The sequence below is a fragment of the Triturus cristatus genome, chromosome 6, assembly GCF_964204655.1.
Source record: "Triturus cristatus chromosome 6, aTriCri1.1, whole genome shotgun sequence".
Lineage (NCBI taxonomy): Eukaryota > Metazoa > Chordata > Amphibia > Caudata > Salamandridae > Triturus > Triturus cristatus.
The window spans coordinates 1,828,920,313-1,828,935,861 of NC_140589.1; the positions used below are offsets into that span (position 1 = coordinate 1,828,920,313).

Here is a 15,549-nt window from a genome sequence, read left to right on the forward strand (position 1 = left end):
CTCTACTGTCTTTAAAATTAACTAGGATACAATCCCCTTGGATGTCCTTGGTCCTTCTTCCCACCCAGCTAACTCGTCTAACAAGAATAATCCTGCCATCTAAGCCCCAAAGAAGTGGCCTGTTATTGTTTCGCCAAAATGTAGCTTTATTTTTAAGTTCAGTGTGTGATTCAGTTTTTCCCTGCTTTAAACAAGGGACTCCTACCAATACAGCTACATAGGGCATACAAGCTGGAGGCAAATTAGTACATGGAGGGTTAATTTCTCTACTATGGGCTAGGTCAAGATTTGAAGATTGATCATTGCCTTGTCTCTCTATTTTACTACAATTCTGTTTGTCCTTCTGCACCTGGGTAGGTGCGCTATCGTGTGTCCCCTTATCCCCTTTAGATGATAACTGGTGCGTTGGATTACTAGCCTTATTTGATTTTATGGCTATCGCTGGAGCTTTGCTCGTTGGCGCCGTTCTCTCCGGGGGATTAGTTCCTCTCGGGGTCTCTAAGGCGCCATCCAGCTTTATGGATAAGCATTTGGCCACTTCAGAAGGGGCTACCAGTGAAGATGGTTTCTGAGCATCTACTCCTGGGCTATTTTTAGAATGTAGCTTGATTAAGGCCTTTATGGAAAAAAAGTTGTCCAAAGTTCCCTGCTCAAAGCGGTCAAGTCTTGCTGTTAGCTCTTTCAACCTCTCAGTCAAAGGCAAGATAAAAGACTTCAGGATATGCTCAATGCAAGCAATCGGGGGCATGACCCTCTCAGAAATGGGGGGGCACGGCAAGATGGTATTGCCACTAGCAAGATCGTTGCATTCCTGGATATCAAGGGATTTATCCAGGGGAGTCTCTATTCTTTCCTGAGAGCATGCATCAAGAAATAGACCTTGGGCCTCAGTAACAGCCGCAGCATCCCTAGCTGCATTGTTCTCAGTAATCTTGCCCCTTATTGCACAATTTCTAACGGGCGCTTTCTTTTTCCTGGTTCCCTCCGTTAGCCCCTTACAGCTTCTTGCAGTTGGACAATCTTTAGCAGCGTATTTAGACTTACGCCTAGCCATCTGCCCTCTAGTTCTTACACTAGGACTATCACTGCTTACGCTTGACTGCGAATCAGAAGCTGAACTAGTATTAACAGGCGTATTACAACTCCCATTATCGATAAGAACCCCAACCTGAGACGAAGAATCAACAGTAGCCTGGATTTGTAAAATGGGAGGGGTCAACGATAGTCTAACAAAGGGAAGGGGGAGTCTCTGGGATGAGTTGACCGCCGTGGGGGTTAAATTTTGTAACATCAGGGGATAGCCACCACCTGGAAGAGCAACAAAGGACGGTGCCAGTAACGAGTCCTGGGAATTGGTAGAGAACAACGATACATTTGCAGGGAGTAAGGGGGGCACAGAGCCATCAGGAAGCGAGAGACGACGCTCAGTGCTTTCGATGGCATTGACCACCACCCCTATAGTTTTTTGAAGCACGCGATCTATAGCGGTTAAACTAGGGAGCTGGGGTTTTATAACTTCTTTTTGCTTTGGGACTGGAGCAGGGACAGGTATTACAGGGTTGCGCTTCCCCATTCCTTATCCTTATGATATGATATCAGACTGCATGTAACACTATAAACCATAAATATGTAAATTTTATAGCCTTTTACCGCTGATATTACACAAGCAAAAACCCTGATTTGAAATAACAGATAGCAAATAACCAAAATACGAATACAAAGAGCCAAGAGGGGTGGCCCAGCTCGGCCTCACACGGCCACTAACGGCCAGAAACGGTCCCGCCCTTGTCCCGGCGCGTCCCGCGAGGCGGGAGTTCAGCCTGATTTTTAAGAGCCACCAGGCGCGAAGGGGGCGTGTCCCATGATGTTTGTGCAGGGGCTTCTGGGCCAGGTAGTCTCCCCGCACAGCGGCCGCGCCTAAGGTGTTTGTAGGCAGCGGCGGCGGGGGCGACAGCAGGCAGGACACGGAGCACCAGGCAACGGGGCAAAACAACAGCAAGCAGCCCAGAGACAAAATAAGCAGAGACGCGGGTCCTTCCTCTGCAATCGGCTAACAAGTGTCCCACTCAGCCGGAGGTCAGCCTGATTTTTAAGCGCCACCAGGTGGGAAGGGGGCGTGTCCCACGATGTTTGTGCAGGGGCTTCTGGGCCAGGTAGTCTCCCCGCACAGCGGCCGCGCCTAAGGTGTTTGTAGGCAGCGGGGGAGACAGCAGGCAGGACACGGAGCACCAGGCAACGGGGCAAAACAACAGCAAGCAGCCCAGAGACAAAATGAGCAGCGGCGCGGGTCCTTCCTCTGCAATCGGCTAACAAGTGTCCCACTCAGCCGGAGGTCAGCCTGATTTTTAAGAGCCACCAGACGCGAAGGGGGCGTGTCCCACGATGTTTGTGCAGGGGCTTCTGGGCCAGGTAGTCTCCCCGCACAGCGGCTGCGCCTAAGGTGTTTGTAGGCGGCGGGGGAGACAGCAGGCAGGACACGGAGCACCAGGCAACGGGGCAAAACAACAGCAAGCGGCCCAGAGACAAAATAAGCAGCGGCGCAGGTCCTTCCTCTGCAATCGGCTAACAAGTGTCCCCTTTCGTAACAACTTTTCGTGTCTTTCTCGCCACCACACAAAGGCAACCCCATATCAAAATCGGGGATAGCTAGATGGATTGTTAAATGTATACAAATTTGCTACCACAAAGCAAAACGTACTTTAACTGTTCCTCCTAATGCCCATTCTACATGAAAGATAGGGGCTTCCATGGCATTTTTAGGGAACATTCCCTTAGATGACATCTGCAGAGCAGCTACATGGTCTACACTGCACACATTCACAAAACACTATTGTGTAGATGTGCAAACAAAACAACAAGCTACTGTGGGCCAGGCTGTACTCAAAACACTATTTCAAACTACTGCAACAGATACTGGTGGTCGCCGCTGAGGAGGGGTACTGCTATACAATCTATGCATAGTGTGTAATCTGCAGCTCATATGCCTCGAACGGAATATGCTACTTACCAGTATGCATCTGTTCTTGGCATATAGAGCAGCAGATCTACACACGCCTCCCCGGCTACCTTTATCTGTTCCAGTAACATCTTATTTAGATACACCATACATGGGCATATTCCCGTTTCTTACTAAGCTCAATCATTTTCCTGCTGGCGAAAAATAATCTGAGGATGGAGCCGATGCCCATGCGCACTAGCATCCTAAGGAGGAGTCACCTGTCTCGTGACTTCCAAAGACTTTCCAGGCCAAAAACAAGTGCAAACATCCGGGCCCAACACCAGATGGTGATCTATACATAGTGTGTAGATCTGCAGCTCTACATGCCAAGAACAGATGCATACTGGTAAGTAGCATATGCCTTCTGTCTACGTGCTGGAAACTTTGCACACAATACATTTTTGGAAGTAGTATTCCTAAATGGCAGATACCTTCCCAATCTGTCGGCAAAAAAAAGTAAGCATTCAGTCCACAAATATAGTAAACTCCAGAAATGTTGTTCTCGTCTTCCTGTAAAATTTGCCATGACCCTTTTGTGAGTTCAAATGTGTGTTCACAATTAATAATCCCTACGTGTCTGTTTCTTTTAAGTGTCCATATTCTGTAGAAGCAAATCTTCCCTTTATGTTGGCTGTCTAGTTTTCATTTGAGGTAAACCATTTTCTTTCAGAATTTTCTTTCTTCCTTTTTCCAAGCATTTTCTAAAAATCACTACTTTTATCACTAGTACTCATCACGTTAGTTTACCTTTCCTCTAAAGCCATTAGATATATTTTTTCCATTGGTTGCATTAAGCATGTTAAATTATTTTAGTAAGCCTCAACATTATCAATAGGTATATGTTGAAATAAATAGTACCAAGCTGTATCCATTTCTTTTGCTTGAGTGTAAATTCATGCTTTCTAATAAAGGCACACTAGATAGGATTACATCATGGTTAGAATAAAAAACTCAAAATGTCCTCGTCTATAAACTAATGAAAGCAAAATCATACGTGAAATAGCATATGAGAAAGGCAAGTGGTAATAGGTTCTAATTCAGAAACAGAGGTGGGTAAATGTGCACACACAAGTCTTTAACATTAGTATATTCTTGTACTAATCTAGAATAAACATTAGTAGAAAAATCATCCTTTATGTACCTAACAAATGAGTATCTAAATGAGTCTTCCTTACTACTATATGGATATGAATTAGTAAATTATTTGCTTTGGGCTCTGACTCTGGTGTTCAGTAAACTCCTATTAGTACTATGCTAATCATTATTTCTGAACACATGATAAATTTACAGTTATTTCTAATGCAGCACATTATCTTTGAGTCAGACCCAATACACTTGAATCCAGCAGATCGTAGCAGGGTTTTGGTAAATAGCTTCTCCATCTTAGTTAATATTTTTCTTCTTCCTTCAGCAGTTTAGTTTCTAAATAGACAATCCTTTACCCTACTCTGTGTTGTTAGAAATGTGTTATTCCTGTTCTTCTACAGCTCACTCGGGCCTAGGTTGATCTTCTGTAAAACAAAAAGCTAAAACAATAAAGGTCTACATCCACAGTTCATCAGTGTTTTTCTCTATTTGGCGGCTTAAGCTTTCGCTACAAATCTTTTACTTTTAGTCTTTAAATCTGTGCTCAAAAGGCTTCAAAGGTTCAGGATTCACATTGCTTAAGTCTTCCAGAGTGATATTCAAGGCAGTGTTCACATAGTATGACCATTCAGGTGCTGAGTACCTGCGGCTAGGCACCCATGTTCTTTTGGATCTTCTTAGAGTTTGCTGATTTGAGTCTATGCCACTTTCGTCACTAGATTCAGTCTCTTCAGGTATAGTCTCTGGAATTCGTGCTATTGAAACACATCTCCTTGTATTTTTTCTGTTAATTGATTTGTGGCCATTCAGTTTTTAGGTTTATTCTGTTTGATCCAGTACTAGTTCCTTTACCTGGATCCCCTTTTCAGGCAGATACAATTTCAATAGCACCTTGGCTATGTGGGTCAGTCTCTGCTTCTCCTTCATTAAAGATCCCAACACCACTTTGTGTAACTTCAAAGACTTGAACTTGGCTTTCTGCTTGGTGATCTTCACCCCTCTCTGCTTCCAGCTGTTGAACTGGCGACATTGCTGCTGGTTTGGTGGTCTCTCTACTAGTGGTGGAGTCACCAATGTTCTTCATCCGGGATCATAGACCTCAGGCACTTTTTCTGGATTGCTCACTCTCTTGGTTTGTGAGGCACAAACCAGTTCGGGATTCCAGCGCACTTAACAGCAGTATTGGTAGTCTGATTACCTGGTAGGGGCCTTTCCATCTGGGTTCAATCATTTTATGACATGTGAAAAGGGATGATCTTTTTCATAGCGACTAATATCCGATCCAGAGCCTGTACCCATAGGAACACCTCTACCTCTACTCTGTGACACATTCAGTCCTCCTTGATTTCCCAGAAAACCCGCTTGCATGCTTCCTTGATTTCCTGCAAAAGAAGGATTCTGGAAGCCTTTCTGATCCAGTTTAATCTGTGCTAACATGAATTTCTCTTTAATTTTTTTCTGTTTCATCTTCAATTCATCACTGCAATGTTTAGCACATCTCAGGATCTCATCAAGTAATTTATTCTGCCAACTGATCATACATTAAGTTATGTGCGAATAGATCTCCTGGTTTCAGCCCTAAAACAAACTGGGATCCAAAAATTCTCATATTCCTATCCTCAGGGTACTCGCATCCACTGTGCTGCTGAAACACCTGCGACCTGCTCTTATAATACTTATGCACAGTCTCCTTTGGCTCTTGGGTAGTCCTTTTAACTTTGAGCGAATCCATATCTTTCAGGAATATTCTGCCTTTTAAAAAGGTAATCACTGCTTCAAACTTTTCCATTACCACAGGAGATGGTGCATTTGTTCTAGTCACTCTTACTGGCTCCTCTTTCAGCCATTATACCACAGTCTTTCACTCAGCCCTTAAATCAGCAGGCACCCGTATATCAAAAAACGTATTCAGATCTGTCCACAACGCTTAAATTGTTTTATAAATTGTTCTGTTGTGTTTATATATGTGTTTATTGGTGTTCATAAATCATGTGACCATAAATGTGTCTTTTAGTTGTTGTAATTATGAAACTTCACATATGCAGTCCAATGTATTTGTTGTGCTTCCTTGCTACCTTTAGTAGAATTGTGCTGCATATAAAGCCCAAAGTGAGTGAAATTATTGTTGTTTTAATAATGTATATATATTTTTTTTCTAATGGCCAATTATCATGTCCTCTGTATAGTAGTTTGTGTAGCTCACTACTATGTCTCTTTTTCATTTTGTTACACAGGAGTACTTTAGGAAGATGTTTTTTGTTTGGCTTGTTTGGCACAGTTTTATTTTGAGATCTAGAGAGCATGCAAAGAAAACCTATGTAGATTAAGCGGTATTCTATTCATTATGTATTTGTTTATAGGTTTCCATTAGTGTGTGACCATAAATGGGTGTTTCAGTTGTTCATGTAGTAAAGCTGAAACTTTACTTATGCAGTCAAGTTTATTTTTTTAGTTTTCCTGCTACTTTTAGTAGTATTGTGCTAGAATATATCACTAAGTTGAAAAACCTTATAACTTAAAAAATTACTTACTCTACTTACCTGCAGTACCCGAAAGAATCATCTACCCACCCTAATATCTAATGTTTGCAAATTTGAGCAAAGTCGACTGGCAGTTGAGACTTTCTTTAATAATTGGGCCTCTAATTAGGCCTGGGGTTAACCATGACCTTTTGTGTTTAGTAAAATTATGTGTCTCTCGCTCTCCTTCTCTCGGTCTATCAACTGGCTTCACTGTGAGTGACAGTATTCTGCTCTATTACAAGGAGCATATTGGCACATAAAGTAGTTTTGTTCAGTGCCTGGAACTGCTGTGGCAATGTGTGTTTTTTGAGACCAAAAACTGTTTCTTTGCTTTTGCCAATGCTTGTTAGAATGGCGACGGCCCTGCAGCTCCCACACAGATAAGGTTTTACAAAAACCATGCCTAAACAAGTCACGCATTGACAACCAAAATCCTGACCACCAATTTCAGATCTACTGAATTTGCCAATGCTTGTTTATGTATGTTTTCAACAATCATATTTTAACTGGTTACACTGACTTTCCATTATGAATATTTTGGGGAAATACACGCATACATCAACATGTTACTAAATTATGCTGCAAAGATATGATACCTAAAATCTTACAGTAGTTAGCAAAACATTTTTTTCCTACTTGCATTTTTTTGTGAACATTTTGTTTTGAAAGCAAAGAATCATCACTGTTGCTTTCAAGCTTCTGCAAATATTTGCATATATCCGAGAGCATTCTGGGAGCATTATACATAGCCTCATATTACTAAACTTTGAAAACGTGTGAACACGTTTATACTGGAACCACAGTCAGTAGTGCAGGCAGAGCTGAAAACATTTACTTTTAGTGCTCACCCTAATAATAAAGGCTTTGCATTAATGAACCATAAATACAAGTTTGAACAGTGTTCACACATGAACACACATTACCTTAACTTTAGACCATGCCTTTCCATGATATGGTACTGTAAACTGGCAGCTAAAGGGTTTGTGCTGTAGGGTGTTGGGCCTACCTGTCCCAAGGACAAAATAGACATTAAAACTGGTTGCCCTTGACCCCAAACGATATGTCCCGGGCGTCGGGCTATAGGAATTCCACATCCCTGTCGAAGTCTGGTGAGTTTCATCGTCAGAGTGGAGAGATTGTGTTCAGTGTTGAGTAGAGTCTGAGTTATTAGAGGAAAGGGGAACAAAGTGGGGGAGGAGGGAGGGGATAGGGAGAGTTCTGTGTATACCATGGAGGGAAGTTTGCTGTGTAGGAGAAGTGAGGGGAGTGAGAGGCCAGTAGGGGGAATGAGGAGTACTCAGGTTGTTGAGTGAGAGGAGTGGAGTGGATGGGCACTGGAGATTTGTGGCCTCTGCAGGTGTGGTTTGAGAAGTTGAAAGGGCATGGGGAGTGTGGAGAAAGGCAGCATCAGGGTTCAGGGGTGGTGTGTATACTGGGTACAGGGTAGGAGATAAGGTCAGGGGGGCACAGTAGAGGATTCAGGGTGAGGGGACAGGGATTCAGGGAGGGAGGGCTGGGCGGAGGGAGGGTTGATGTAAGTAATCTTAGGGGAAGGAGGGGGACCAGTTGTATAACTGTGTATGGATTAGGGAAGAAGGGTGTGCAGATGGGATGTCAGGAAGAGGGAGGGTCATTAGGGGGAGGGAATATTTAGGTGTAGTTGTTTGGGAGATGAAATTAGCTATTGAGATGTCAGGGGAGGGGGAGGATGGGGTCAGAGGTAAGGGAGAGAGTGCAAGGGCATTGTGAGGTTGGGTAGGAGGGGGGTTAGGAATTGTTTTGTGTAGTTGGAGTGACAAGGAGTTGAAATGGAGCTCAAAGATGGTGAGGTGGGATTCAACTGATTGTATGAGGATGTTAGCAGTTTTGAAAATGTAGATGTGAATTTCACCTAGAAAAGTAGGAGAGGGGAGTAGTTGTCAGTTTGAGTCCATCAGGGATTTTAGTGGATTTTGTGATTGGCAGAGTCGTAGGAAGATGCTTCTCCATTTGGAGGGGTGCTTTGAATAGAAGATGTAGTCCGTTTTTGTGGAGGAGGTGAGGCTGAGGTAGTTATCTACAATAAGTGTTTCAGGGTGCCGGATGAGTAATTTGTGTTTTAAATCTTTCTTTGCGTTTTTGGTGAGATTGGGGGGGTAAAGAGTGGTCCATGAGTAGGGGCCATGTCTGGAGAGAGTAGGTTCCTGTGGGTTGGGGACATGATTAATGGGGGGCTTGTTGGGACAATGAAGAGATGGAGAGAGGTGGAAGAAAGCAAGGGGAGTGGGCAATGTAGGGGTAAAGAAAGGCATGGGTGGGGTGGGGAAATTAGGGGAGGAGAGAAAGGGGGGGTCGGTGGAGGGAGGGGAAAGAATATAACGAGGCCGAACTAAAATAAAAACTAAAACTCGAACTATAACTACAGAGTGGCTTTCACCACTGTGTGTGTGTGTCTGTCTGTCTGTCTGTCTGTCTGTATATAGATAGATATGCTTCCATTTTGAAAAAAGCCAATTTTTGGAAGAGATAAAATGTCTTAGAACAACCAATTAAAAACTAAACTAATTTTAGATTGAAACGGTCACAAAAATAACCTAGTGACTACAAAACTCTTTCCTATTTTTTTTAAAGGAATGGTGACAAAATATTGGGGTGGTGTAGCCTAGTCAGCTGATGCCTGAAAAACTGGGAAAACGTTGCTGCTCTTTCAAGGAATAGCATGCCACTATTATTCCATCATACCATGTAGGTGACCGTATAGCCAGTTTCCCTTTTTGCAGAGATAAAGGATCATGGTAGAACTAAGGACAGTTCCACTGACTCTTTCTCCGAGCAGGGGTGATGGCCATTTAGGACTACAATAAAAGATTCCCTTGGAGGAGAACTAGTATTACAGATAAAGGTTGTGGAATTTCAGTGCCATAAGAGGTGAGAGCACCTTTTCAAACATAATGGAAAAATAAATGGCAGCTGTACAAGACAGGTAAATTGAAAAAGAATGGTTTTGGCTGAGGGGATCAGAAGTTAGAGCCATGCATTACTTTTTGCCTTGTGTGCTTTAAACATAGTGGTGAGACCCACCACTAATTAAAAACGAAATTTCCCATTGCTCGAGGGCAGCAGAAATTTGGAGACTTTATTATGCAATACTAAATTTGTGTTAAGGCTGATCACAAGTACTTGTTTTCACAAGTTGTATGCAAATGCTGTTTGAATTTGCTAGCTACCACAGGCACAATTCTTTATCATATTGCTATCATTTTAAAATGTTATGAATTATGTATTCAGCTGAACTATTGTTCAAATGGATTTGTTGTTCAGATTACCAGTGGAAAGTAGATGAAAAACAGGTTGGTATTGATCTGGAGTGTTTAGTAGCCTGAGTTACTGCTGAGAAGTTCAGCTGGACTGGTTGAGAAACAATTGAGTTAGGTGTTATTGTTAATTGCCACCTGCATGGCACACAGTTTTCATTACAAGGAATTAAAAAAACTGCTGCATGCTCAGCAGAACAAGAGCTCTTCAGTGTTCTTGAAAATGTGTTAAGTCTACCGACGAGCCTTTTGAGGGCTCCTGTTATTTCCAGTTGGGTTTTTATCTTTGTATTTAAATGCAGTTCTGTTTGATGAGTCCCTATTCTGAGGAGTTAAGGTCAAGACAATTTGAGTGTCTTTCAAAAGGTTGATGCCTCTTTATATTTATTATCTGTATGCATATATGCATCCTTTGGGCAATGCCCCCCCTGTTTTATGTAAATATGGTGCTAAATGGCAGTTGATGGTTTGATGTTCATTCTAATAAATGGTTATACTGAAACAAAAACATTTGCCTTTAAGCACTAATGAGAATATCTCCACCTGAAGATGATGGGTGGTGAATAATGTATCCTGGTTGACTCAGAGTGACCAGTAGAGAGTCCTGGTGGAATAATCTATTCACAATCAGTCCGTGTACACTGTCAGTCCTCATCTAGTGCTATTCACTGTACTATCTATTTGTGTTGCAGGCAGTGAATGGTAAAGTAGGCCTATTTTCAGATGTAAAAATATGCCACAGGGCCTCTATTAAAGTATTTTATTAAAGCAAGACAGTATTCTGAGAAGGTGTAGCTAAATGTCTGTGCAGTCATATTCTGCTTTTTGTACTCCAGTCTTGGGAACTGTACCATCATCGTCCGACAACACGGCCTCAACATCGTATCCTACGCTGACGACACCCAGCGCATCCTCTCCATCACCAAAGACCCCATCACCGCCAAACTCAATTTCCAGAAAGGAATGCAAGACATCGCAATCTGGATGACCAACAGCTGCTTGAAGCTCAACGCAAAGAAGACAGAAGTCCTCATCCTTGGAACCACCCCTACAGCATGGTACAGCACCTGGTGGCCGACCGCCCTCAGAAGCCCACCTACCCCCTCGGGCCACGCCAAAAACCTCGGCATTATACTCGACTCATCCCCCACCATGAACCGACAGGTCAACGCCGTCACCTCCAGCTGCTTCAACACCCTCCGCAAGACCTTCAAATGGATCCCCCCTGAATCAAGGAAGACAGTCACCCAGGCACTCATTACCAGCAGCCTGGACTATGGAAATGCGCTCTACGCTGGCATCAACAATTCCCTACTCCGCAAACTCCAGACAATACAGAACACTGCCGCTCGATTCGTCCTCGGCATCCCCCTGCACAAACACATCAGCCAACACCTACGTAGACTCCACTGGCTGTCCGTGGAGAAAAGAGCCCCCTTCAAAATCCTCACCCACGCCTACAAATGCCTCCACAACAACAGACCCAAATACCTCAACGACAGAATCAACTTCCACATACCCAAAAGAAACCTCCGATCTTCCAACCTCGCACTGGCCAAAACCCCGCGCATCCACAGAGCCAGAACGGGCGGAAGATCCTTCTCTCACATCGCAGACAAGACCAGGAACAAGCTACTGGTGGACATCAGACGCGCCCCCTCCCTGAACACCTTCAGGAATACCCTCAAGACCTGGCTCAACATATCTGCTGACACCCCCCCTGCCCTTCTACCCCCCATCCCCCACTTACACCCCCCCCACCCCCTCAGCACCCTGAGACCCTCATGGGTGAGTAGTGCGCTTACAATTCCCCTGATTGATTGATTGTACAGAATGGGAAATGAGGTTTGAACAGCCATCAAAAAGAAAAGAATCATTTTATCAAAGCTAATTGGTTCAAAGGCTGTGGAGACGTAAGAAACTATAAATCTAAATGTGAAGAAAGGGGGTAGATAATGTGATTAGAAGTACTTTAAGGGATAGCTTGATCAGTGTAATATTCATTGCACAAAAACTTTTTATAATTGCTTTCCATGGTGTCATACAAGAAATAACCTCTCAGCAGATCGGTTCCATAACAGTAAATTAAGTTTAAGAAAGCACATGAAGCTTGTGGGCCTAACAGATCTTTTCTTTGGTTGTGTTATATATTTCATCAAGTCATGAATCCTTGCTAGGGTGGTTTTTAATCCCATCATCTGAAGGCCAATCAGCATTCATGTTTATCCCTTACAGTCAAGCTGTTGGTGGGCATTTGCAGTTTCTCCATTTAGCATGTACTTTAGGAGCAGTTTATTGAAGGATCATATACACTGTTTTTTATTTATTCTCTAGGTTGCTAGTAGTCGAGCAGGGAAGGTTTTACCATCTTGTCCCGAAAATGATGAGTCTGACACTTCCAAAGCAGTTGAAATCCAGAATAAGCATATGATCGAGTGGGCGCTTGGTGGGTTCCAGCCTTCGGGTCCCAGTGGTTTGGAGCCACCAGAAGGTAAGGACAACTGTACTTATATACGTGAAAATGATAGTCTCTTCTGAAGAGCACAGCACTTGTTAGGTGCTCAGATAGTCTTCTGTAATATAAGCAGTAGGGCCTCCACTTCCCAAGGCCCCCACCAATTGTAGTGCATGTGATTTCAAGATTAGCCATCTGTCATTGATGTAGACGTGGAAGTACAGCTGCTTTGGAGCATTTTAAACACTTTGTAGATTGGCGAGGTAAAGCTGCTCAGTTGATGAATGTGTTCTTGTTTAAAATGAAAGGTGATAATTGCTGGTTATGTTTCATCGTTTAAACTTCAGTCAAGCACTTTGGTATGGGAAGCATTTTTTGGGCAGAGAGTGATAACAGGATTATGCACTTAATAAAACATATTTCTCTGGTAAGTATATTTATTTGATTTTTAAAATGCTGTCTTGTGACACTTTGTAGTCACTCAGAAAGCAGCATTTGCAGTTGATGCTACATGCCCATCTTGTCTGGAAACTTATTCTAAGTCATTGGGAGGTAAGTCACCCAAAATGTAAGCTTTTAAATTTATGAAGTTAGAACTACACACAGAGTGAAAACGTCCAACCAACGATGGGTTGAGGGTAGACCCTGTGTTTTATTGGATATATGGGAAGGTTTCTTTCAAGACTGTTTTTTCCAGATGGTTTTTGAATGCAGCCAGACTGGGTTGAATTTTGAGAGTTGGGCATAGAGTGTTCCAATGCTGAGCTCCTTTTTTCCTCATTGGATATACAGTTTCTCTACCGTGAGTTTTAAAGACGATACAGACAAATTTGGTCCTTTTACTCTGTCCTACCTGCAGTCAGTGCTGTTTTTTTGCATGCTGATATCAGGGTTTTCGTTTGAAACAGTCTAGTCTAGCTGCTTGATTTTGGCAGTTTCAATGTATCTTTTTTGGAGCATACACATTAAGAAGCTCAGTCTGAATAACAGGATCTGTTCAGTTAAATACATTGAGACAGCTGAAGCAGCAGATAATCTTTAGCACGAAATGCAATATCTATCTGGAGATGCCATATGGGTGCCTCAGGGATAGGATTTCACTTTATGGTAAACCGTGGGACGTTGGCCGCTCTGATTCTGGGTTCACTGGCTCTAGAAGAGTAAGGGGGTTTCAGTCATGTCTTCAGCCCCTGGCGTGTACAGTTTGATTCTCTTTGAAACCATCCTCATTCCAGTTGATGTTGAGACATTTGCTTTAAAGACCGTTGACTTGAAGGCAGCCAGGAGTTTTCCTGTCTGCATTTGATGGTTCTTCCCCAGTGAAGTCAGTGTCTGTGTCAAGGGTGATGAGCCCTGTGATGTATCATCCAGTCCTGCCGAGAAGCCAGACAGCAATGTCCCACAGAAAGTTGAGCACCTAAAGGTGCATTGTTGATGTTTAATCTTCCCCAAAACCACACCCAACTGTAGAAGAGCTCACCCCAGTACCATTGGATGAGTATGACTCGACTGCTTAGAGGTCAAAAGGTCTCATCTGCACCTTCAACATTGCCTGCTGTGGAGCCTATACTTCCTGTGCAAAAAGGGCGTGGGGTCAAACTGGACTACCAAATGTATGACCAACTAGAGCAATGACATGGTGTCTGAAATCCACATAGTTCAGCCACAGCACCATTCTGCTTACTCTAGTTGGTCACACTTCTGGCAGTCCAGTTTAACCCCGAGCCCTTTTTGCGTATTAGCGGTTTCATTGTCACCATTTCCAAGAATGTTGTACTTGGGCTGGTGTCCACGAGACTTATTAATTTCATGCCTGTCTCCAACCTGTAGGCGTACTATCTCGGATAAGTAGGTCTAGGTTGCTCTAACTGCGCTGCCGCAGCTCCTGGAAATTCGGTGGCTGTGGAGGGGCACGAGCACGCAGTGAGGAGACTTTGCGACTCGCCCTTTTAGTTTTTGCTATGCATTGTGTACGGCTGTGGTTGTTAGCACTGGCGGGGGCACGCCCTGGATGCAAACAGCACTCTCTTAGGCAGGACTCTTTGGCAGTCCTCGGGGGCTCTGCAGGACCTAGCCTGTAGAGCCCGCTATTAGGTAACCCTGATCAGGTCAAGTAGCGAATTGCAGTTGAGTTGGTCCAATGTTGACCGCTGTTGTCACATGCAAAACATTTCACTAGGTCATTGTAATGGCATCAGAAAGATGGAAACAAATTCTGATTCAATGGGGTAATAAGTCACTTAGCTTATGAGTGCAGAAAATGCCATAACTTGATAAAAACAACTCATTCTCTTCCAGGGGATCCTCATGAACAGTCCTAAGCACATGAATATTCCCGCCCATGCGCGGGACCCCTGGAAACATATATGTGGAAACCATATATGTAGATATATAACAATAAACACACAATGCAGCCTTCCATATACCACACAACGCTGAGCAAGTTGCAAGAATTTCCCTTGCATATAAATACAATTTTAATAAAGCAGGGAGAAAGAAACATTTGAAAATTGCTTTAATACACAGCAGAAATCATAATCCTGCAAAGAGGAATGAAAAAACATTGCCAGCACATAGGTTGCATTGCAGAAACATCAGTGTAGAAAGCTGAAAAGCTAACCAAAAGAAACACACAGAATAAACTGGCACCATGCCTTTAAGGCAGCCATGACCCCTAGCTTCCCATCATGCCTCAGGGGTGACAGTTAGGTCTATTGTTCTTTCTGGCTCCTTCGGTCAGGACCCTGGTGACTACAGCTCTTAGTTTTTTCTGATTTCTGTCCGAACTTACTTCTTTTTTTCACAAAATCATTTTACGTCGACGCCTTTTTGTTATTGAAGTACTTCTTATTATTTTTGAGAGAGTTGAGCATTATTTTCCAGTCCAAAATGCCCTCTTTTTGACTCTTGCCCTTCCTGTGGCAAGAAGAAGGCTAAAACGGAGCTCCCATTCTGTCTGTATTATCTGCCTTCCTTCTGATCATGCTCCTAAGACCTGTCCGCATTGCCAGTCACTATCCAAAAGAACTCTAAAGGACAGGGAGAGGATTCACCTCTATGGGCTGGCTGAGAATGGGAAAGCACCTTAAAGAGGCAGGTCTCCGATGAAGAAGAGGAAAGAGAGAGCCACCACTCCATCTAGAAGTAAGGTTCCAGTCGGCTCTACATCGGTGTCGGGCTCAGTGCCACAAACAC

General features: G+C 43.4%; 1 protein-coding gene across 9 annotated transcripts in view; it reads left to right on the forward strand.

Moving 5' to 3' along the window:
• DNMT3A (DNA methyltransferase 3 alpha) overlaps nt 1-15,549 on the forward strand; it is a 1,939,932-nt gene that overhangs the window by 1,234,894 nt on the left and 689,489 nt on the right. For all 9 annotated transcript variants that reach the window (XM_085613211.1, XM_085613216.1, XM_085613220.1 and 6 more), the window contains one exon: nt 12,234-12,390. In XM_085613211.1, coding sequence (XP_085469337.1) covers nt 12,234-12,390 — 157 coding nt within the window. The remainder of the gene's footprint in view (nt 1-12,233; nt 12,391-15,549) is intronic.